Raw genomic sequence first — 24,685 nt, forward strand, 5'->3', positions numbered from 1 at the left:
AGCGATTAAGATGTTAGTTAGGATGCCTGCCTCCCACATTAAAATACCTGGGTTCAGTTCCTGGCTCTGGCTCCTGAGCCCAGCTTCCTGCTAATGCAAACTCCGAGAGGGAGTGGTGATGGCTCAAGTAGCTGGGCCTCTGCCAGCCGTTTCTGGCTCCTGGCTTTAGTCCTCTGGCTGTTCTGGGTATGTGTGGAGTGAACTAGCAGATGGGAGCTCGCTCGCTCTGTCTGTGTCTCTCTGCTTCTCAAAATAATTTTTTTTAAAAAAAGGAGAAACTTACTTTGACGCAAACATTTTGAAATCCATGCATGGTTTTCTCCTAATACACATTTTACTGTGAACTTCATCAAGACTCCTCATATGCATGAATTTCAAATCTTTTTGCACCAAAATAAATGATTCTTTTAATTCCATTCCACGAACACTTGAAGCGTCCTCGTATAATTGAGAAAAATAAAAACTGTGTCTGCATGAAAACTTGTCCACCCACATTCAGAGCAACACTGTTCCAAAAAACCAAAAGGTGGAACCACCCAGCTGCTTATCAGCTGACGGACAGATAACCGAAATGTGGCGTATCCATCCGTGGCCCTGTGTGGCAGTGTGACTGAACCTTGAAGGCCCTGTGCAAAATGCAAGCCAGTCACAGAAGGCCACGTATTACATGAGATGCTCCGAGTACGCAAGTCTGTGGGAGTCAGAAGTCCTTCGGTTTCTTAATGGAGAGGTGAAAGTGTTCCCCACCTGATGGTGTGAGGGTGTCACAGCCTTGCGAACATGCTGAAGTCTACCCGACTGCTCTCTTGCAACAGGGTGAGCCGAGTGGCATGTATATGGGATCTTAGCTCAAAAAAACCTATGAAGGGCCGGCGCCGCGGCTCACTAGGCTAATCCTCCGCCTTGCGGCGCCGGCACACCGGGTTCTAGTCCCGGTCGGGGCGCCGGGTTCTGTCCCGGTTGCCCCTCTTCCAGGCCAGCTCTCTGCTGTGGCCAGGGAGTGCAGGGGAGGATGGCCCAAGTGCTTGGGCCCTGCACCCCATGGGAGACCAGAAGTACCCGGCTCCTGCCATCGGATCAGCGCGGTGCGCCGGCCGCGGCGGCCATTGGAGGGTGAACCAACGGCAAAGGAAGACCTTTCTCTCTGTCTCTCTCTCTCTCTCACTGTCCACTCTGCCTGTCAAAAAAAAAAAAAAAACTATGAAGAAGATGAGCCCCTACCCCGTCCACGGAGCCCTGCACTCCTCTCCCTGTGATCTCCCTCGTCAGCCACCCCCCACCCCGGAACTGCTGTTACCCTGGGACACTGAACGGAGGGGTAGACGTGGGTGCAGGTACAGACAAGAGGATCTGGAGGTGACAGCAAAACAGAGAAGAAGACAGATGAGGCTCGGGTCTGTGTCCTCCCACAGAGGGAGCAAGCAGACAGGGCTGATGAAGGTGATTAATGTTTGCACTTGAAGTATGACATCATCCACCACCACCGTCACCACCCCAAGAGCCCTCAGTGAAATCCACCTGACTCACCCACGTTTTGGGTTGGATTTGTGTTGTGGGAGGTGCTGGAAGCAATGGCAAGTCTGACCTTGAAGTGAGTGTGGCCTGGGAAAGAAACATCCAGCGTTGTGGGGTCCTCAGGGTCCCTGTCTTTTTTTTTTTTTTTTTTTAATTCGACAGATAGAGTCAGACAGAGAGAGAGAGATAGAAAGATCCCCCCTCCACTGGTTCACTCCCCAAATGACCACCACGGCTGAACTATGCCAATCCGAAGCCAGGAGCCAGGTGCCTCCCCCTGGTCTCCCATGCGGGTGCAGGCACCCAAGCACTTGGGCCATCCTCCACCACCCTCCTGGGTCACAGCAGAGAGCTGGAGTGGAACAGGAGCAACCAGGACCAAAACCCGGTGCCCATATGGGATGCCGGCGCTGCAGGCAGAGGACTAACCAAGTGAGCCACGGCGCCGGCCCCCAGAGTCCCTGTCTTTGAACTGCTAGCAGTCCCATTGGAAAGACTCAATCCTGGGCCAGCACTGTGGCGTAGTAGGCTGAGCCTTCACCTGCAGCACCGGCATCCCATAAGGGCACCGGTTCAAATCCTGGCTGCTCCTCTTCTGATCCAGCTCTCTGCTTATGGCCTGGGGAAAGCAGTGGAAGATGGTCCAAGGCCTTGGGTCCCTGCACGTGGGAGACCCGGAGGAACCTCCTGGCTCCTGGCTTCAGATTGGCCTAGCTCTGGCCATTGCAGCCATTTGGGGAGTGAACCTTTCTCTCTGTCTCTCCCCCCTCTCTCTGTAACTCTGCCTCTCAAATAAATAAATTTTAAAAGAAAGAAAGAAAAGAAAGACTCAACCCCAACATGTACAGAGGTAAATGGCAGTGAGCAAATCAGCGACTCCCACCAGCCACGGAAGGGCCACCTCGGGCAGCAATGAGTCAGCATCCCAGGAACTGTCTAGACTGTGGTGTGAGAACAGCTTAAAAGAGGAAGAAACCCTTCAGCCCGCTCGTTCAGGGAAGGCTTTGTCCGAGGAGGCAGAATCCCAGCAGGGCTCAAAATGATGAGGCCAGGAGAGGACTATGCCCACGGGACGTGTGGGTGTGGTGATGCAGCCCAGCACCCAGGGCCCGCCAGGGCTCTGGGTGGTCCTGAGCACATGCTGCAGGGAGGTTTGTGCTGGGGCTCCCATCTCAGCCAGATCTTCTCCCCAGAGCAGCAGCTGGGCCTGGTCTCACCGCATCTCACATCTCTCCTAGGACCACACCCGTGTGGTGAGCCCCATCATCGACGTCATCAGCCTGGACAATTTCGCCTACCTCGCGGCATCTGCTGACCTTCGTGGAGGTGGGTCCTGCTCCCATAGCGGTGCCCTTCCCCATGGTGTCAGAGAGGCTCATTCCACCACCCCCACCCCCATCCTTATTCCCAAAGAAAAAATGAGGAGGGGTCATTTGGAGCCCTAGGGTTAAGGACAAAGGGCCCAGAGCTGGCAGCTGCAAGAGTCAAACTAGTGTCTCATCTCTCCTGCCCCCAAAATGTTGGCTTCCCAAGGCGATCCTGGGTGCAGGCCATAAGGTGACAGCTGTCTTGGGCGTGTGGCTTTGCATGAGCTCCGAACAGCCACACCCCAGAGGAGGGCAAAAGTGGCTCTTGGCCAGTTTGGCTCTTGGGCTCCGGATATGTGGCTCGTCTTAAAGAGCGACCAGCTGGAGATGAGATTGGCTGTAAAGATAAGAACACACGTTAGGTTTCCAAGCCTTAGGGTGAAAGAATAGAAACTATCTCATTAGTAACTGTTTATGTTGACTACGTGCGGAAATGACAATATTTTGAATATATGAGGGTGTTTCAAAAAGTTTGTGGAAAATTAGAATTAAAAGATAAGTTTAGTTTGATAAAAAAATCAAAACCCATGCCTCATTTTTCATAATTCACATTTTTCATGAATGCTTTAAAGACCTCTCATCTGTGAAGATTTCAATTTTTTTGGCACCAAAATAAACTTATCTTTGAATTCCATTTTTCATGAACATCTTGAAGTACCCTCGTATTCCATTAAAATACTTTATTCAAATTAGTCTCATATGTTCTTATTTTTTGGCTATGACTACGAGATCATTTTAAATTACATTGTGACTCACATTTGTGGCCTGTATTGTGTCTCCCTTGGACCGAAGGCTCGAGATGCTGAAGCTGTGCTCTTTACCACAGTGGACAATAGCCACATTTGACTGCTTAAATTAATTAAAATGAAACAGAATTGGAAATTCAATTCTTTTGTTGTACCAGCTGCATTTCAAGAGCTTCATGCGGTCAGAGGCTGCCATTCTGGATCGTGCAGATAGAATATTCTCCCGATAGAGGACTGCTCCTGATACAGGACTGCTCCCGGCCCGGGAACTCTGGCTGGGAGCCAGCTGGCTGTAGCATTCCCTGTCTGGGGCTGGGACTCCCAGGAAATGGACCCAGCCCTCAGTTCCCTCCTGGGGTCGGGTGGGAGCCAGGCACTTCCCCTTTGGACAAGCACCTCTGGCCTGTGTGCTTGCTGCTGTCTCTGCCTGGAATTCTCTTGCCCCAGATACGTGCGCGGGACCTTCCTGCCGGGCAGGTGCCCACTCCATGCCCTCTTGCTACAGGAGGGTGGGCTCCCGCCTTTGTGTTCTTCTCTAGCGCTTTTAACCCTGGAAAGACATAGTGTCCACTCCCCTGTCTGTTGGCTCAGTCTCACCCAGTGGGTTGTAGACTCCCTGAGGGCAGGGCCTGGCCTTATTCTGCAGACAGCAGCTTAGTCCCCTGAGCCACCCGGCTGGCTCCAGCCTGTGGCCCTGGCCTTATTCTGAACAAGGGGACCGGCCACATGCAGAGCCCAGGGCCCTCTGTGAGCTGGATTCTGCCCGAGGAAGGCCCCGAGGGAGGTCCACAGCCTCCGGGGGGCTCTGCCCTGAGCCCCACCCTCGCCTTGCTCTGGCCCTAGGATTTGACTGGAGCCTGCACTTCAAATGGGAGCAGATCCCCCTGGAGCAGAAGATAACCCGCACAGACCCGACCAGGCCCATCAGGTCAGGCTGCTGCGGGCCCTGGGGAGACCCCTCCTGCCCGGGGCAGGGGCCTGGGAGGCCAGGTCAGTGCACGGTTGCAGTGCTCGTGGTTTGGGGGCCCTTGGAGCCCTGCCCGCAGGGACAGAGAGGACAGAGGCCTTGGGACGGTTGTGCCTCAGTGACCCTGCAAGCAGGTGTGTGAGGACCAAGGGCCTCGGCTCCCAGCTCCCGCGGCTCACGTGTCACCTCTTCTCCTTGCTCCCAGGACGCCGGTCATAGCTGGAGGAATCTTTGTCATTGACAAGGCCTGGTTTAACCACCTGGGAAAGTATGATGCCCAGATGGACATCTGGGGCGGAGAGAATTTTGGTGAGTTGGGGAATAGCAGCAGGAGCCACACAGGGACTATAATCAAAGTCACCCCTAGGTGCCTCCTGTGCCTGTGGCCCTGGCCTAAGGGGTCTACACATAATGAAGTCATTTAATCCTCAGGCCCTCTGAGATACATACTATAATCTCTACCTTATGATTAAAACAAAACAAAACTCGGAGACACAGAGAGGATAAGCCCTTTGTCCAGAGCCGCACAGTCAGCTAACAGAGAGGTTTGGGGGTTTGGAAGAGCAGGGGGCCACATGGCTAGTTGCCTGGGGTGTAACACACAGGTCACAGCTTAACCAGAGGGCAGCCCTCCTACCAGAGAGGCCGGGAGGTGGGCAGTGGAGGGTGACGATGGGCCAGACGGCTGGCAGTGGAGGGTGACGATGAGCCAGACGGCCAGAGTGCAAGCCCTGCACGCGTGAAGCTTCTCGGAGGCCGAGTCTCTGCAGGAGGTCGCTGAGGGCGGGGACGTGATGCGTGAGGATGCACAGCACCGAGCTGGCGGCCACTGTCCTGCAGCGTGAGGCCGTCGGAGCGCTCCAGGCCCATGAGCAGGGGGCTGCTGCCGCCACTTCCTGGAGCAGCAGTGGAGGAGACAGATGCGGGCGAGCGAGCGACGCTCAGTAGGGGCTGGACTTGCTGCCCCACACTCTTGCTTCTCAGTGAGGGCCACGGAGCACCGTGCAGTGGTCACAGTGGATCCAAGCCCAGGCTGCAGGCTGTAGTATGTGTGGGCTGGGAGTCCTTGGGTAAAGAGATTTTTCTTTTTTTAAAGAAGACATTAATCTTCCATCTACTGGTTCACTCCCCAAGTGCCTGCAATAGCAGGGCTAGGCCAGACTGAACCCAGAATCCAGGAATTCCATAGAGGTCTCCCACATCGGTATCAGGGACCCAAGGACTTGAGCCGTCATCTGCGGCCTCCCACAGCGCACATTAGCAGGAAGCTGCAACTGGAGGTGGAGCCTGGACTCAAACCCAGGCAACCCAGATTCAGGATGCGGGCATCCCAAGTGGTATCTTAACCACTGTTCCAAATGCCCACCCCGGAGACAGCTTTTGGGATCTGAGGTCCTCATTTGCAAAACAGGAAGTGAAGGCCCTTCTTTCCCAGGGTTGCTGGTGAGACTGAGTTCTCTCGGACAAGGGCCTGGTAGGACACAGATGGTGCCTCCGATGTGGGTTGTGTTGTTGTTTTTTTTTTTTTAAGGATGCATTTACCCAGAGTGAGCAAGATATGGAGAGCTACTGGGGACAGTGTGCTACTGGGGGGGGGGGGGGTTGTGCCCACCCCAGATCTGAAAGACATGGAGGGAGCACCTCTGGCTGTGGTCTTGGGGCCCGGGCTGCCAGCCAGGCTCCAGGAGGAGGGAGTCGGGGGAAACAGCTGCCCTCACCCTCGCGCCTCTCTCCGGCTGGCAGCTGCCGACACAGAGCAGGGTGCGGAGCCACCCAGGGGTCTGCAGGAACTTGCAGGTGCATGTGTGCCTGAGCAGGACGGGGGCCCAGCTCTGCCCTTGCACCAGACCCAGCCTTTCCCCACTGCCTCCTTTCTAGCTGGGCCAGATTTCTCAGACCATCACCCATTGGACAGGCAGGAAAACCGAGGTGGGTGCTGCCTTCCACATCTCAGTCGGGAAATTCGCCATCTCTCCCGGCTGCAGGCAGCAGCATTACAGGAGCCAGAAAACAACAGTGGGGCTCGGGACAGCCCTGACCCCAACTCCAAACCAATCCGAGTGGCGACGGGTGGGGTTGTGGGAGGGTGCGGGGGCCCTCCCTTCCTAACTCACTCCTGGAATCCATCGCAGGCAGGCATTTGGACAAGCAAATGCCAAACGTCCTGGGGCAGCGACCCTTCTGTCCTGACCCCCTCCCATGGGTCTGGGGCCCTGGTGACCTCCTTTGTGTCCTGGGCCTGAGCGAGCTTCGGCAGCCCCGGCTCCGGGAAAGCCTTGGGAAGCTGGGAAGCAGCTGTCTCCCGGCTCCCCAAGGTTTTGCTTTTTCCTTTCTTTCTTCCTCTGGCTGGGGACCGATGGAGAAACAAGTGAATGATCAAATAGCTCACTTCAAACTGCGCCCGAGGCCAGGGCTCCACCTGCGGGAACTTGAAAGGGGACCAGTGGAGTGGTTCTGGCCGGGGTTTTGTTTCTTAGAAAAAATTCAAAGAAAGGTCCACGCTGGCTGGGGCGCTGTTCCACCAAGGGAGCCGCGGGACGCCTGTCTCTGGAGGGTGCGGGCCTTTCTTTCCTTCCTTGGTTGAAGGAAGGCAGACGCCCACACCGAGTCGAGATGTGTTCTGTGTCCCCAGGGACACCAGACTCAGCAGCCCAGAGGCCGCCCTAAGTGGATTCAAGCGAGGGATCCTTTTTAAACACAGCGGGGCACAGGCGTGTAGCCTGGTAGGTTAGGACACGTCGGGGTGCCTGGGTTTGAACCCCAGCTCCGGCCCCTTATTGCAGCTTCCTGCTAATGCAGACCTGGTGATGGCTCCAGTAACTGGGTTCCTGCCGCCCGACGTGGGAGACCTGCACTGAGCTCCCAGCTTCAACCCAACCCAATGTGGGCCACAGCCACTGTGGGCATCTGGGGGAGTGAACTAGCAGGTGGCAGCTCTCTCCCCGCCCCACTTACTCTCTTCCTACCAACCACCCTATCTGATCTCTGCCTCTCAAATAAATCATAAAAGTTCAAAACAAAACCCATAGCTGGATCACATTCCTCCTCTGCTCAAAGCCTGCTCCCTTGTCACTCAGAGCAAACCCCAAGTCCTTTCTGCCACTACCAAACCTGTTATCAGCCCTGCCCTCCAAGACCGCAGCCTGCGAGCCCCGCCCTCATCTCCCGCTCCTCTCCTCCTGCCTCACTGCGCTCCCGTGGCCCGGCTTCCTCTTTGCCCTGGAACTGGCCGCCATTACTCAGTAGGAATCCACTGCCCTCCCTGCCCCTCTGCCTGGGGTGCGCGTCCCCTGTGAGCCAGGTGTCTCACTCCCTCCTCTGCTTCAGGGCCTAGCTCAGTGAGAACCTCCCTAATCAGCCTAATTAATTAAAAATGGGACACACACACACACACACGCACAGCCCCCTGCCCTGCTTAATTAATGAGCATAGCTCACTCATTTGCTTGTGACTTCTATTTTTTTTTCTTATTTTACTGAGTTCCTGCCCCCTCCCCCCTGCCACTACAGTATAAGGGAGTCCAAGACAGCTTCTGACCATATAATAGATGCTCAATGAAAGTTTGTGGCATGAGCTAGAGGATCTGATTAGAACAGCACAGGACCAACTGGGAGCTTTGTTTTGTAATTCCACAACTGGGAGAGGCCAGCCCCTGCTGTTGCTGCCACTGGGGAAGTGACCCAGCGGATGGAAGATCCCACTCTCTGTCTCTCCCTCCCTCTCTCTGTCGCTCTGCCTTTCAAATAAGTAAAATATTTTTAAAAAATACCGGAAGTGGGTTACTTTGCAAAGAAAAAGAGGTTTGTTGGGGCTCACAGTTCTGGAGGTACAAGGTCTTCCTCCTGGCGAAGTCCGAGGCAGCACAGAGCCTCCTGGGGCAGGAGACAGGGAGCGGTGTGTCCACCTCTCTGTGGTCTCTCCTTACTTAGAAAGCGAGCAGCATCCAGGCACGGGGCAGCCACGTAACAACCTAAACCCGTCTTCATCGGGGGCCCCGCCAGTTTCTGCCCTCTTAGCACCGTTAACACAGACTTGGGGAACTACATTCCTGCATGACTTCCTAGGGCCAAATCTTATGCAAACTGCAACATGGAGTGCGCGTGTCTCCGTGGCGTGCAGGCACGTGCGCGCATGCGCCAGGCCAGGGGGGCGTGAACTGTCCGCAACACGGGCACCAAGCTTCATCGGGCCCGGGAACTGACACCCCAGCCTTCCCCGCCACGAGACACCACGGAGAGGAGGCCCAGCCCCTCCCCACCGTCACTCAGCGGACCTCGGCCTGCAGCCCCTCGCCCGCTGACCCCTGCCGTCTCCCGCAGAGCTCTCCTTCAGGGTGTGGATGTGCGGCGGGAGCTTGGAGATCGTCCCGTGCAGCCGCGTGGGCCACGTCTTCAGGAAGCGGCACCCCTACAACTTCCCCGAGGGCAACGCCCTGACCTACATCAGGTGAGTCGCAGCGGACGTGCCCTGGGCTCGGATTGGGACGCCTTGGCCCTGGACGCTGGCCCTCCCAGTTGCTCAGCCGTGACTTTGGGCAGTCACACACATGCACACCCATCTCGTGTATCGGGCCTCGGTTTCCCCAGTCCCCCCCTCCCAGATCTGACATTCTGGGATTGCAGGACCTCCAGGAAGTTTCCACCAGGTATCCCTTGCCTTGGCTCCCTTGGACCAAGATCCTGATAACCAAGCGACTCCCTCCCTGGCTGGTCCAGGTCTCAGCTCCGATATGCTCTTCTCTATGAAAACTTCGTCCATCTGCCGCATTACAATCCGCCTCTCTTCTGGCCCCTACCCTGCTTACTTTCTGTCTGCTGCACTTTTCACTCACTGACTTGTGCTGCTCGCCACTCACTGAGGCCCGCTTGCTGGTCACGGATGCCTGACTCGATCCATTGTCTCTGCAGCCAAGTCCCCAGCCACAGGGTGCACCTGCTGTTGGCCTGGAAAGCCACTCATGACCCGTCTTCCTCCTGCGCAGCCCTCTTGGCTCTACAGGAGTGGCTACTGTTGAAAGGTAGCCGCTCTGCACGTCCATAACTGTGGCTTCCATGCACAGAGACAGACACACACAGCCACCGGTCCATGCTGGTGTTTATGGAAAGGGGGCCATGCTGTGGTTGTTCCTGACGCCTGTGTTTTGGCCACGCTGCACGGAGTGGAGCAGAGGCGTCTGTCCATGTGACGCACCCAGGCTGAGCTTGCAAGCTTGCACCCTTTCCCAAAGCGGCCTCACACTCCATCACATGGAGGTGCTTTGTTCTCCATGTTCGTGTGCGTGGCCTTGCTATGCCGGGGAGGTTTTGCGCGTCTGTAGAATGGATTCCTTAGAGAGTGTCCGAGTCTGTGGTGGACACTGACAGATGTTCCTCGCTCCCTGGAGACTACGCTAATTTATATCACCCCAATCGGCATGCGTTTGCACACGCTCCTGAGAGCCTTCTTGCCCTTGGCTACATGGCCTCATTTTTTCACAAACTGCAACTGCATACTTATTTTTTTTAAGATTTATTTATTTACTTGAAAGTCAGAGTTACACAGAGAGATAAGGAGAGGCAGAGAGATAAAGAGGTCTTCCATCCGCTGGTTCGCTCCCCAGTTGGCCGCAATGGCTGGAGTTGCAGCGATCCGAAGCCAGGAGCCAGGAGCTTTTTCCTGGTCTCCCACGCGGGTGCAGGGGCCCAAGCGCTTGGACCATCTTCTACTGCTTTCCCAGGCCAGAGCAGAGAGCTGGATCGGAAGTGGAGCAGCTGGAACTCGAATTGGTGCCCATATGGGGTGCCGGCACTGCAGGTGGCAGCCTTACCCCCTATGCCACAGCACCAGCCCCACAAACTGCAAACTTTTAACTGACCAAAAGGATGGCAGCGTTCATCTTGACCCTGACCCCACCCTGCTGTCTCTCTGGCGACCTTGTTTTGCTCTTCTGTTCTTCTAGGAACACCAAGCGCACCGCAGAGGTGTGGATGGACGAGTACAAGCAGTATTACTACGAGGCCCGGCCCTCCGCCATCGGGAAGGCCTTCGGCAGGTGGGACCCCACCCCACGCCCTCAGTTTCCCTCCGTCCACGTTGGCACAGCCATAGCAAACTACCTTCACAGTTTCCCTAGGGAGAGAGCTCTCCCTGGGCTGGGAGGCCACGCAGAGACAAGGCCCTGTCCAGAGGTGCCCGCAGCCTCCCGGGGGGAGGGTCGATTGTGACTGAGCTGCCCTGCACAGCTGCCGGCAGCACAGGGACATCTGTAGCAGGACCTTGGGAGGGGCTGTCTGTAGAAGAAGTCTGGGCTTTTCTCTCTACTCCTGTTCACTGCTGTGATCTGCTTGCCTATTTTCCTGCCGGCTGTGACGACTACAGTCTCGCTAAGCATTTTTCAGAGGCAGATGGGTTGTGAAATCCATTTAGTGTGGGTCGTGACCAGCATTGAGAGAGAGAGAGAACACTATGGGTTAGATTAGCACTGAACAGAATGGAAAATTAGCGTTGATTGCAGTGAGAGGTAAACATTGTATGATGAAACTGTGATTTCAGTTGTGTGTGTGTGTGTGTGTCCTACCTACATGGTGCATACCGGATCACAGTGGAGGATATAGGAACAGTCTTCAAAAAGTTCATGGAAAATGTGCGTTATGGAAAAGCCATGTGTGGGTTTTGAAATTTGCTTTGTACCCAAATAAGCTTACCTTTTTTTTTTTTTAACAAAAAGATTTCTTTCTGTATCTAAAAGGCAGAGTTACAGAGAGGCAGAGGCAGAGAGAAAGAGAGAGAGGTCTTACATCCACTGGTTCACTCCCTAAATGGCTGCAATGGCTGGAGCTGTGCTGATCCTAAGCCAGGAGCCAGGAGCTTCTTCCAGGTCTCCTACATGGGTACAGGGGCCCAAGCACTTGGGTCATCTTCTACTGCTTTCCCAGGCCATAGCAGAGAGCTGGATTGGAAGTGGAGCAGCCAGGACTTGTACCAGCACCCATATGGGATGCTGGCATCGCAGGCAGCAGCTTTACCTGCTACACCACAGCGCTGGTTCTGGAAGCTTATCTTTTAATTCCGTTTTTTTCCATGCACTTTTTGAAGCCCCCTCACTTTCATCTCCTACTTAAATTCTGGTTTCCCTCATGCAGATTTGTCACCGTCTCTATAAGAAAATATGCCACGAAACAGTTCACTGGGAGCTAACATGTGCTCAGTCCTTCACGTCCTCTTAGATTCGTCCGATTCTTAGAAGTCTTCTGGGGTGGGTGGACTGCTATGGAAGACACGGAGGCTGGGCTGGGTGGCCACAGGGGCATCGGCCAGGGGCTGCTGTGGCAGGTGTAGGCATGGAAGGTGAGCGCGGGGCTGGTGTCCCACGGACACATCAGCTGGCACGGTCGTGGCCACGCTCCCAGAGGAGATGTAAATGTGGCTCTTCTTGCTCCGGCCTCGCTCGGAGTGTGGAGTTCAGGAGAGGGAAACACCTGTTGGAATCGGCTCTGCTCTCTGCAAAGCTCAGCACCAGCTTAGGGTGCGCCGAGGTCTCGGGGGAGGAGGGGGCAGGAAGCCGGCTAAAGCCTGGTCCCCCGAGAGCTGGGCTTGTCCTGAAAGGTGGGCTTGGGGCAAGAGCCCAGAGGATGACTCGGGCAGGAGGCCAGGGCAGGACGGCGGAGGCTGCGGTGGCTCCTGGCCTTTGTTCCCCAGAGGAAAATGGGAAGAGGGACTGAGACTACGGGCCCTGTGGGGGTGGGGGTGGCTCTGCCCATCCCGGGGGCTTCCACCCACACCGCCGGCCACCAAGCCTGTCTCCTTCAGTGTGGCCACACGGATCGAGCAGAGGAAAAAGATGAACTGCAAGTCCTTCCGCTGGTACTTGGAGAACGTCTACCCCGAGCTCACGTGAGTGCCTGGGGAGGGGTGGGGAGGGGCTGGCGGCTTGAGGACCCCCGCCCCAGTAACAGGCTCTCTCTAGCCCCTGGTGTTTATCTTCATGGGAAGGTGCTGGGAGGCCCGAATGGCTGTTTCCAGGAGCTATCAGGTGCGTTGGGAACCAACATTGTTATGGACCAGATTTAGACCCAGAAAGGGACATCACGGCCTTCCATGGTGCGTGGTGCATGCTTCCTGGGTAGCACAGACCACAGAGACGTCCGTGCTCCTTGAGCCCGCCCCTCGCTTCTGGGAGTTCATCCTAAGGGAATAAAGTGGCCAGAGCAAAACATGCGTGGCTGACCAGGGCCCACAGCCTTGTCTGCTGCTGTGGGAAAATGAGAAACAGCTAACAAGCAGGGCCTGGGTTCAGGGACTCCCCATCCATCGACTTAAGCAGGTTGTGCTTTGTCCGTATCATAGCCCTGAGGACTGTGAGAGCACACAAGCGAATGAGGACAAAGAGAGGGCCGGTGGCACATGCACACTGCTGCCACTGCTTCTTTTTTTTTTTTTTTTTTTTTTTTTTTTTTGACAGGCAGAGTGGACAGTGAGAGAGAGAGACAGAGAGAAAGGTCTTCCTTTGCCGTTGGTTCACCCTCCAATGGCCGCCGCAGCCGGCGCGCTGCGGCCGGCGCACCGCACCCATCCGATGGCAGGAGCCAGGAGCCAGGTGCTTTTCCTGGTCTCCCATGGGGTGCAGGGCCCAAGCACCTGGGCCATCCTCCACTGCACTCCCTGGCCACAGCAGAGGGCTGGCCTGGAAGAGGGGCAACCGGGACAGAATCCGGCGCCCCGACCGGGACTAGAACCCGGTGTGCCGGCGCCGCTAGGCGGAGGATTAGCCTAGTGAGCCGCGGCGCCGGCCCGCCACTGCTTCTTTATTTGATAGGCAGAGTGGCAGGGAGAGAGGGAAAGAGACAGAGTGAGATCTTGCATCTGCTGGTCCACTCCCCAAATAGCTATAAGTGCTGGAGCTGGGCCAGGCCGAAGCCAGGAGCCACGAGCTTCCTCCAGGTCTCACACGTAGGTGCAGGGGCCCACGCACTTGGGTCATCATCCGCGGCTTTCCCAGGCACATTAGCAGGGAGCTGGATTGGAAGTGGAGCAGCCGGGACTCAGTGGGCAGACATATGGGATACAAGTGTCGCAGGCTGAAGCTACTATGCCGCAATGCTGGCTTCCAGTTGCAGCTCCGTGTGAACATTCTTGGGTTCCAGAGAGGACTGTAGGGAGTCAGCTGGGTGGCTGGGGTGAGCCCACGGTGGTGCCCCTGTCCCTGTCTCCTTTTCTAAGCCCTGCTCTTTGTCCTGGGTACATCCCTGTGGTTTGTTTCCTCGCTAACCTCCAGTCGTATCTCAGGTGTGCCCTTCTCAGGGACGCTGGCCTGGAACACGGGGCATCAGCAGCAGTGCCTTCCTCCCCTGCCTTCCCGGCTTGCTTTGCTCTGTAGCTCCAGTCCCCGACCGGCATGGGAGAAAGGCAGTAGAAACGTGTAATGACAAGGTCTAAGTTTTTTTGGTGCAAAAAATGTTGAAATCCATGCATACGAGGGGTCTTCAAAAAAGTCACAGAAAATATGCAGTAAGGAAAAACCATCCATGAATTTAAACATATTTTTGCACCAGAATAAACTTATGTTTTCTTCTAATAAACTACTTATTCACTTATTTGAGAGACAGAGAATTAGAGCCCCTTGCCCCTGGCTCATTCCTCAAATGCACCCAGTGGCCTTTGGTTGGGGCCAAAGCTGGCAACCAGGAACTCCGTCCAGGTCTCCCACGTGGGTGGCAGGGACCCAACCGCTTGAGCCATCACTGCTGCCCTCCAGGGTCTGCATTGGCAGCGCATTGGAGTCACCAGCCAGAGCCGAGAGTTGAGCCCAGATGTGGGATGCAGATGCCATAACTTCTAGGCTACATGCCCACCCCAACGTGATCTTGTAATTCCATTTTCCGTGAACTTTTTGGACCTGCCTGCCTCATATCTGGCCAATTAATTTTGGTGTCATCTCCCCACACGCGCCCATGAGTGGCGTGGGGACAGAGGCTTTTCTCTGTTTTGTTCGCTGCTTTATCTGCAGCAGGTGGAACAGTGCCCAGCACAGAACAGGCACTGGGTAAACACTGTGAGTGGCGTGCGCAGGATGGCTCAGTGATGTCTGAAGTGAGCATTGTCCCTCGATAGCCCTCACCTTGGGGGGCAGGACTAGCCCACTGCTGCCAGCTTTCCCCCAAGGGCCCTGCCGTGGCTTTCTGGAATGTTCCACCCCTCAAATCCTTGAAGAAAGCAAATCTTTGTCTTTTGAGAGCAGGCTTAATTTTTGGTAAGCAGCCCATGTAAGTTGTAGCCAAGTCCAGTGAATAAGCAGATGATTAACCCAGATAATATAATCCCCAGTCCTGAAGGCAGGCTGACTCTAAGGTAACAAGTCCAAACTGACTCCAGGAGACATTGCCAAGAAATTCCAGAACAATCTGAGAACAGCAGCATCCTTGGAAGAAAGTTGACAGCCTGGCTGGCCATGGCTCCCCGGAAAAGAGCTGTGAAAGGAGGAACATTAATGTAGAAGACGGTGCTAAATGGACAACTTCCTGAAGGGACCGCTTTGCAGGGGACAGTGCTCGCTCACCAGTGTCATCTCGGAGATGCTGAGGGAAGAAGAGCGGTCACGTCTCTGCTTCCCGTCAGAGTTCTTAGAGCGTTCGTGTGGAGCGCGGTGACCCCAGGAGCAGGAGCCCAGAAGCCTGTGGAGGCAGGGCTGGGAACGTGTCCTTCCTCTCCACGCCTTGTTCTCTGAAACGTGCCCCAAGGTAGCACCCCCTGGGAACCAAGAGGAAGAAGGGTTGTATCAGAAACCTGGACCAGGGCAGGTGTTGGGCACAGCAGTTAAGACCCCACTTGGGACACCCGCATCCCGGATCCGAGCGCTGGATTGGAGTCCTGGCTCCCTGCTTACGTGCATCCTGGGTGGCAGCAGGTGATGGCTCAAGTCACTGGGTCCCTGCCGCCGCGTGCTCCCATCGGAGAGACCTGGCTGGGGATCTGGGCTCTCGGCTTTGGCCTGGCTCAGTCCTGGCTATTGTGAGCATGTGGGGGATAAACCAGCAGTTGGAAGATTCTCTCTCCCTCTCTCCCCCTCTCCTTCTTCCTCTTTCTCTCCCTCTCTCTCTCTCTTCTTCAAATACATAACAGTTTTGAAAAGGCGAGGAAAGAAACCTGGATGGATCACAAGATAGAGGAGTGGAGGGAACCAGTTACGTTAAATGAGGAGCATTTGAGTCATCTTCTGTTTGTTCTGTCGCTTTGCGTACGCTGGGAACTCCAGACCTCATTCCTCCCCGGTTACTCAGCCCCAGTCCCGAGCTTAGGGACCAGGAGTGGATCGAGATGTGGGTTGGAGAGAAGATCCAAGGGCCAGGTGGTACCAGCTTCCCTCCAGAGGGGGTCCTGAGAGTTGTGTACACTTACAGAGGTGCAGTGGGAGGCGGGCCTGCAGCCCTACCCTCTTATCCAGGACTCAGCTCTGCAGCAGGCCCAAGCAACTGCTAATTCACTTCGGTTGTTAGGAGGACCAGCAAGAACAACTGTGCAGGCTGTGCACTGCACAAACCCAGCCCGTTTGTGAAGATGCTAATCATAAGAGGACATGGTACATTTATGATAATATTTCCAAACAGATGGCAGGAAAGTCTTCTAACAAATCAGTGTATTAGGACAATTTTATTTTTTATTTAAAAGCTTCTTTATTTGAAAGGCAGAATTTCTGAGAAGGGAGTGAAACAGAGAGAGATCTTCCATCTGCTGGTTCACTCCCCAAATTGGCCACAATGGCCTGGGCTGGGCCAGGCCAAAGCCAGAAGCCTAGACCTCTATTTGGTCTCCCCACACGGATGGCAGGGGACCAAGAACTCAGGCCATCTTCTGCTGCTTTCCCAGGTGCATTAGTAGAGAGCTGGATCAGAAGTGGAGCAGCCAGGACTTGAACCAGCGCCCATGTGGGATGCCAGTGTGGCAGGCAGGGGCCCAACCCACTGCACCACAGTGCCGGCCCCAAGGACAATTTTCTAACAAATGGAAGTGGAGTGTCTTGAGAAATGTTGCCTATTACTATTTCTACAAAGGCATCTGAAAGTCCACGGGCAGCCCCACTTCGAGGGGCCCCCTAGAAAGGGAAGCAGGTGCAGACTGGGGGAATCCAACAAACAGGCGGGGGGGGGGGGTAGGAGCTGGAGAAAGTGACAGTGACGGCCACCCAGCTGCCCCAGGGCGGCTGCCGCAGAGACACCTCAGGAGCAGCACCTGGCCTTGTCCTTGCTGCCCTTCCCAAGGTCACCCCATGAACATCGCTGGGCAGGCCTTCAGTGCCCGTGGCCATCGCCTCGCTTCTGCTTGCACAGCTCCCTAAGGCCGAGGGCCCCCTGGCTGCGTTCCTCTGGACACAGGTCTCACGGAAGCCTCAGCAGGCGTCGCGTCCTCCTTAGAGAGCGAGAATGTGACCTGTTGCTGCTGTGTGAGGCACCCAGGGTGTGGCTATCGTCCCCGGCACCCCGCACCCCGTCCCCGGCACCCCTGCACCCCGTCCCTGGCACCCCTGCACCTCACAAACTCCAGTTCTTTGAGTGATGTGAGGTGGGAGCAGGCATTACGAAGTCGTGGGGACTGTGGGAAACTGGAACACAGAAGCCCATCCACAGGGGGCAGCAGCCATCAGGACAGCGGATGGGTGCCATGCTGGGGTGCAAGTTCTGGGTGGTCTGATCTTTTTTCAAGAGAAGTCAGATTAACATTTTTCTTCACATTTCGTGATTCTGCCAACTGATACAAAGCAGCAGTGACCCCACCGTGCCAGTTGGCACCAAAGGTGTCTGGGACCTTGGTTGGGCCAGAGTCAGACCTCCACTCTGGAGCCGTGCACCTGTATCCCAGTGAGCTGTGCACCCGCACCCCAGGGAGCTGTGCACCTGTATCCCAGTGAGCCATGCACCCGCACCCCAGGGAGCTGTGTACCTGTACCCCAGGGGGCTGTGCACCCACACCCCATGGAGCTGTGCACCTGCACCCCAGGGGCCTGTGCACCTGCACCCCAGGGGGCTGTGTACCCACACCCCAGGGGCCTGTGCACCTGCACCCTAGGGGCCTGTGCACCTGCACCCCAGGGGGCTGTGTACCCACACCCCAGGGGCCTGTGCACCTGCACCCCAGGGGGCTGTGCACCACACCCCAGGGAGCTGTGCACCCACACAGGGGTCCAGAGGAGGCACACCTGCTGCCGGTGGGTGGCGAGAGAGTGGTGCACCCCACCAGGGCTCTGTGAGTGAGTCAGCTCCCGGCCTCTGTGGGCTTCCAGGCAGCCTGAGGAAGGAAGGCCCAGCTCGGTGCAGAGGGAGGCTGCAGGGCCCCCACATCAAGGAATGCCAGAAATGTTACTTTTTTTTATTTTATTTTTTTTATTTTATTTTTTTATTTTTTTTATTTTTTGACAGGCAGAGTGGACAGTGAGAGAGAGAGACAGAGAGAAAGGTCTTCCTTTTGCCGTTGGTTCACCCTCCAATGGCCGCCGCGGCCGGCGCGCTGCGGCCGGCGCACCGCGCTGATCCGATGGCAGGAGCCAGGAGCCAGGTGCTTTTCCTGGTCTCCCATGGGGTGCAGGGCCCAAGCACCTGGGCCATCCTCCACTGCACTCCCTGGCCACAGCAGAGGGCTGGCCTGGAAGAGGGGCAACCGGGACAGAATCCGGCGCCCCGACCGGGACTAGAACCCGGTGTGCCGGCGCCGCTAGGCGGAGGATTAGCCTAGTGAGCCACGGCACCGGCCCAGAAATGTTACAGCGCACCGTGCCCCTGCCACCAGACAGAACAGGGTCCCGGGGGGCAGCGATTAGGCACAGGGTCAGACTAGCCCCTGCTGGCTGCCTGTCCCTCCCACCCCACCCGTGGCTCCATAATTCAAGAACATAGATAACCGTCTGTAGGAGCACAAGCCTGCATGAACTCAGCCACCGGCTTGGATTTTTTTTTCCTTTAAGTTATTTATTTATTTGAAAGGCAGAGTGACAGAGCAAGGGTGAGAGAGAGAGAGGGAGAGCTCTTCCATTTGCTGGTTACTCCCCAGATGCCCACAAGAGGCAGGGCTGGGCCAGACCGAAGCCAGGAAGCAGGAACTCCATCTGGGTCTCCCACGTGGGTGGCAGGGATCCAAGTACTTGAGTCATCACCCACTGCTTCCCCGGGTGCCCATGAGCAGGCACCAGGGTAGGAAGTGGAGCAGCCAGGGCTGGACCCGGTGCCCAGAGGGAATGCTGGCATTGCAGGGCGGCAGCGTAACCCACTGCACCGCAGCACGGGGCCTCTTCCTTAGTCACTTTCGATGACTGCAGGGTTTTCCATCTCAGGGAAGAATGAGAATTTATTTAGCTGCGCCCCTGGTGTTGCAGGTGTAGGAATTTCCAATGTTTTCGTTAAAACCAACCACTCTGAGATGGGTCTCTTTTAACACATTTATAATTATTTCCATAGGATGAACTCCTAGAGGTGGCGTTGTTAGGTCAAAAGTGTGCGCATTTTTAAGGGCTATGATACATAAAGCCACCCTGCCCCCATAAAGTTTTGGGCTAACTTCTGTTCTTGCCGACAGGCCGTGAAAAGATCCAATCCCACAGCTACTACCAACACCAGGCATTGTATTAAAAAATATGTGCGTGTGTATACACCGGGAGCCTTCAAATGTTTGTGGGAAATGGAGTTAAAAGATAAATGTATTTGGTGCAACAACTTGGGAAATTCTTGCATAGTTTTTTCCTGAGATGCATTTTTCATAAACGTGCATGTGCATGGATTTGAACTTTTTGCACCAAAATAAACTCACCTTCTAACTCTTCTGCACGAACTTTTTGAAGGACCCATGCACATGGCACACAGTGGCGCCTCCCCCCAGTGTCCCCCTGTTTAGTCACTAGTGAAGCTGAACACATTTTCATTTGTGTCTTTTAAAGTTGCCTCTTTAAAATATCCGCCTTCTTGTCATTTTGAAAATGACTTTCAGGCTGTATTTAGGCCCCGGCTCAAGCTTCCCCTTTCTGCGTGGAGAGGCCCTCTCTGTCCCCAGGGTCTATGTCAGGCCTCACCTCCAGGGCCAGCCCTGGAGCTTCCAGAAGAACCCATGGGGGACCAAGGCCCAGTCTCCCCCGGGGGCTGCTCCCATCCCCTGCCCATCTCCGACTCCCCTCCCTTGCTGCCAGGCCCGCCCCCTCCTGCAGAGACCTTGGTGGCTAAGCGGGGGTGGGGGCAGAGTCCAGCCTGACCACCGTCTCTCCTCTCAGTGTCCCCGTGAAGGAGGTGCTCCCAGGCATCATTAAACAAGGGGTCAATTGCTTAGAATCCCAGGGCCAGAACACAGCCGGTGACTTCCTGCTCGGAATGGGGATCTGCAGGGGGTCTGCCAAGAGCCCCCCTCCAGCCCAGGTAAGCAGCTTAGGGCTTGGGGTCAGACCTGGGAGTGGCAGAGGAGCCGGGGGGCACCGGGCGGGAGTGGGGTGAAGGGCTTCCCTCTGCACACCCTGTCCTCAGCCTGTACCTTGTGCCTTGCTCAAGGGCCCCACACTCTGCTCCTGCCACGGGAGTGCCGCCTTTCCAGCCCTCGGTGCACCCACCTCCCCTTGCCGTCTTCTTGCAGAGGAAGACATCGAACCCAACGGTGTCCCGGTCTCTTCTAGGACACAGCTGGGGGCAGCAGACGTCCTGGACTCCTTGGTGCTACATAGGCGTGTTAAGGGCCCCACAGCAGAACTACAGCAGGGGCCAGGCGCTCGGCCTGGCACTTGAGCCACCAATTAGGACTCCCATGTCCCACACTGGAGTGCCTGACTCCAGCTTCCTGCTAATGCAAACCCTGGAAGGGAGCAGTGACGGCTTGAGTATTGGGGTTCCTGCCTGCTATGTGGGAGACCTGGCTTGCATTCTCAGCTCACCACTTTGGTGGCCCCTATTTGGGTTGTGAACCAACAGGTGAGGGAGTGTTTCCTCTCTACCCATCTATCTGTCTCTTGAAGGAAGGAAGGAAGGAAGGAAGGAAGGGAGGAAGGGAGGGAGGGAGGGAGGAAGGAAGGAAGGAAGGAAGGAAGGAAGGAAGGAAGGAAGGAAGGAAGGAAGAGAGGAAGGGAGGAAGGGAGGGAGGAAGGAAGAAATCCACACGACCTAGAGGAGACGATGAAGGCTCAGAGCTCCCAGCTCCCTGGCTGCCCTGGTGCCGTGTCTTGTCAGCCTCCCTCACCCCCTAGCATCCCTTGGTACATCCTTGAATGCCCTCTGGCTGGCTGGCTGTAGCTAAGCCACCCCACCCTAATATTTCTCATGAAAAGTTTCAAACATACAGAAAAATGGAAAGAATTATACATTGAATATCCATACACTCACCCCTAGCATCTACGATTATTGGTGGAAAATTCTACAAAAAAATGTACAGTGTACCAAGGTACTTCAAAAAGCTCACCAAAAAAAATGGAATGACAAGATTTATTTTGGTGCCAACAGGTTTTGAAACCTCTGCATAGTGTTTGCACCACACACATTTCTTATGTACCTGTTGAAGATCTCCTATGCATGGATTTCAAAATTTTTTGTACTGAAACAGACCTACTTTTTAATGCCATTGTCACAGACTTTTGGAGTATCCTTGTATTTGCTTTTTTCACTTTTCTATGCCTGTATCCACTTAGTACTGTACTTTTTATGACCTAGAATATTTACTGTATTTTATTTATCTAAAAGACAGAGAGTGAGAGAGACAAGGAGAGATCTGCCTCCTGCTGGTTCACGTCTCAAATACTGGTGATAGTCAGGAGCAACCCAGGATGAAACCCGGAGCCCAGACCTCCACTAGAGTTTCCTACATGGATCCCAAAGGGGTCCACCCACTTGGGCCGTTACCTGCTCCTTCCCAGGGTGAGCGCTGACAGCAAGCTGGAATCGGGAGTGGCTCCAGGGCTCAAGGACCCCAGTATGGGATGCGGACCTACAGAGGAGCCCCTTCACCATGGAGCGGAGTACTAGCCTGGGGCTTTGTGTTTTCACTTGCTCTCTCCTCCCCCTGTCTGCAGGCCTGGCTGTTCACTGACCACCTCATCCAGCAGCAGGGGAAGTGCCTGGCTGCCACCTCCACCTTAATGTCCTCGCCTGGATCCCCAGTCACACTGCAGGTGTGCAACCCCAGAGAAGGCAAGCAGGTAAGTGGCCCCGCGCCAGGGTCGTGCGCGGGCACGGGCGGCTGGAGACCTGTAGGCTCAAATAAATAAACCTTCTAAAGAGAGGCTCCTGGGGCCCGAGTCAGCATCAGGCCCCGCCCTTGTGTTACTCACAAGGAGACGTATTTGATGTCTGTCCTGCCTGTCTGTGAGCTCTGTGAAGGCAGGGACTACAAGGGGACTTCAGAAAGTTCTGGGGAAGTGGAATTAAAAGATGAGCTTATTGTAGGGGCCACCACTGTGGCGAAGCAGGTTGAGTCACTTCTTGCAAAAAACCTTGGCATCCCATGTTGCAGTCCTGATTTGCATCCCAAACACCTGGGAAGGCAGCAAAAATACGGCCCAAGTGCTTGGGCCCCTGCCATCCACATCGGAGACCCAGATGGAGTTCCCGACTCCTGGCTTCAGCCTGGCTCAATCCTGGCCGTTGTGGTCATTTGGGGAGTGAACCAGCAGATAGAAAATCTCCCGGTTTCCCCTTTTCTCTCTCTGTCACTCAGCCTTTGAACTATAATAAAATAATTGTTTTTCTAAAGATGTATTTATTTGTTTGAAAGACAGAGTTACAGAGAAAGAGAGAGAGAGAGAGAATCTTCCATCTGTTGGTATACTGCCCAAATGGCCACAATGGCTAGAGCTGGGCCAATCAAACCAGGAGCCAGGAGCTTCTTCCAGTTCACACACATGGGTTCAGGGGCCCAAGGACTTGGGTCATCATCTGCGGCTTTCCCAGGCACATTAGCAGGGAGCTGAATCAGAAGTGGAGCAGCTGGGACCTGAACTGGCACCCATATGGAATGCCAGCTCCGCAGGTTGTGGCTTTACCTGCTACACCACAGCACCGGCTCCAAATAATTGCTTTTTTAGAAGGTAAATTTTTACCTGCTAATGTGCCTGGGAAAGCAGTGGAAGATAGTCTAAGTCCTTGGGTGCCTGCACCCACGTGGGAGACCCAGAGGAAGCTCCTGACTTCTGGCTTCAGATCAGCCCAGGTCCTCCAGCCGTGGCCATTTGGGGAGTGGACCAACTGATGAAAGATTCTCTCTCTCTCTCTGCCTCTACCTCAGCCTCTGCCCCTCTGTAACTCTGCCTTTCAAATAAATAAAATAAATCTTTTTTTAAAAAAAGGGTAAGTTTATTTTACAGCCAAAAATTTTTGAAATCCGTACATAATATGTAATTTACATGAACTTTTTGAAGATCACTCATAAGCATGGATTTCAGAAACTTTTGCTCCAAAATAAACTTACCTTTTAATTCCTGAGCCCCAGACACATTCATTTCCAAGCTGGCACGACCAGCATCACGTGGGCACTGCCTTTTCCATTTGTCCAGCACCGTCACTCATGCTACCCCTGTTAATCCTGGGAGACGCGTCAGGCCAGCCGTCAAGGGAGAAACCCCGCCCCGAGAGACACAGTCACTTGCTCTGGGCACACAGCGGCCGGTGACAGAGCAGAACTGGAAGCTGGATTTCCCGCTTCCGTGGGCTGGCTCCTGTGCTGCTCCCTTTCTGCCTGGGAGGGAGCAGGAGCCCACGGCCAGAGGCTGCCCACTGCTCTCGGTGGTCCTCCCTGTGCCCGCGCTGGCCAGCAGGAGGTCAGTGCAGGGGTCGGGTGGCCGCCTGGTTCTCTGATCAGCCTGCAGGGTTTGCCTCCTGCCCCTTCTCTGTGTGCCTGGACCCGCTGTCTCTTTAGGGTTGACTGGCAGTTTGCTATTCCATTCTGGAAAGCAACCAGCTCCCCTCCCTCCACCCTGTGTGTGTGTGTATGTGTGTGTGTGTGTGTGAGAGAGAGAGAGAGAGAGAGAGAGAGAGAGAGAGAGAGAGCACTCTGTGTGCTGTGGCCTGTTTGCTGGGCATTCCTGGGGCTTCTGGAACACTTTCTGATTGTGGGGGTGCAGCCTGCCCTCCCACCCCGAAGCTGCCTGTCCTCTGCCCTGCAGTGGGGCTGTGCCCGGGTCTTCCCTTCAGCTCGAACCCCGCCCACTCATTGAGGAGGCCAGAGCAGGAAGCGTCGCCCAGGGCAGCCTCTGCTCAGATGCTTCTCTGGGGCTGATGCATCCGTTTGCCCCTGTGTGCTGCCCCCGCTCGTGGGGCTCCTGGGAATCTCCCTGGAGCCATTCCCTCTGTTCCTGCAAACCTTGCCTGGCCCCCAGCAGGGAGCTCCAGTACTGGTGCCCCTCCATGCCCAGGGGTCAGGACGAACAGCCTCCACAGCAGCAGGCCTCTGGAATATGCACCTGCCGTCTGGGTCCCCAGTCATCCCTGCTTCAGAGGCAGTTCTGAGAGGCTCCTGTGTGTTAGGCCAGCTCCCAGCCCAGGCGTTCCCTGCACCTGTCTGAGCCCCAGGCTCCCCACTGCTAAACCAAGAGGCTCCCTCCCTGCCTGCCCTGAAGGGAATCTGCAAGGGCCGTGGCTGTGGGGGTAGGGGAGTGCTGGGACCTGATACTGTGTCTCTGGCCAGGCCCAGAACTGTGCACAGGAGAACCAGAGAGGCCCTGATGGTGCTGGTAGCAAGTGAGAACCCTGCAACCCGGGGAACCCATCCCAGTGGTTGGGCCATTCATTCATTCATTTTTTTTTAAAGATTTATTTATTTATTTGAAAGAGTTACAGAGAGAGGTAGAGACAGAGAGAGAGGTCTTCCATCTGCCGGTACACTCTCCAGATGACTGCAATGGCCGGAGCTGAGCTGATCTGGAGCCAGGAGCTCCCTCTGGGTCTCCTACGCAGGTGCAGGGACCCAAGGACTTGGGCCATCTTCCACTGCTTTCCCAGGCTATCGCAGAGAGCTGGATCAGAAGAGGAGCAGCCGGGACTCGAACCGGCGCCCATATGGGATGCCAGCTCTTCAGGCCAGGGCTTTAACCCGCTGCACCACAGCACCACTCCCCGCCCACCCCATTTATTTATTTATCATAAAACAAAGCCGCATTAGGTGACTAC

General features: G+C 55.3%; 1 protein-coding gene across 1 annotated transcript in view; it reads left to right on the plus strand.

Annotated features, from left to right (window-relative positions):
* The window catches only part of GALNT16 (polypeptide N-acetylgalactosaminyltransferase 16), a 100,234-nt gene that overhangs the window by 71,287 nt on the left and 4,262 nt on the right, over positions 1–24,685 (plus strand). Inside the window, exons 7-14 of the mRNA XM_051826331.2 lie at positions 2,754–2,841; positions 4,472–4,556; positions 4,801–4,904; positions 8,915–9,041; positions 10,534–10,626; positions 12,384–12,467; positions 19,819–19,960; positions 21,595–21,720. Of these exons, the coding sequence (XP_051682291.1) occupies positions 2,754–2,841; positions 4,472–4,556; positions 4,801–4,904; positions 8,915–9,041; positions 10,534–10,626; positions 12,384–12,467; positions 19,819–19,960; positions 21,595–21,720 (849 nt within the window). The remainder of the gene's footprint in view (positions 1–2,753; positions 2,842–4,471; positions 4,557–4,800; positions 4,905–8,914; positions 9,042–10,533; positions 10,627–12,383; positions 12,468–19,818; positions 19,961–21,594; positions 21,721–24,685) is intronic.

Source organism: Oryctolagus cuniculus, chromosome 20, assembly GCF_964237555.1.
Source record: "Oryctolagus cuniculus chromosome 20, mOryCun1.1, whole genome shotgun sequence".
Lineage (NCBI taxonomy): Eukaryota > Metazoa > Chordata > Mammalia > Lagomorpha > Leporidae > Oryctolagus > Oryctolagus cuniculus.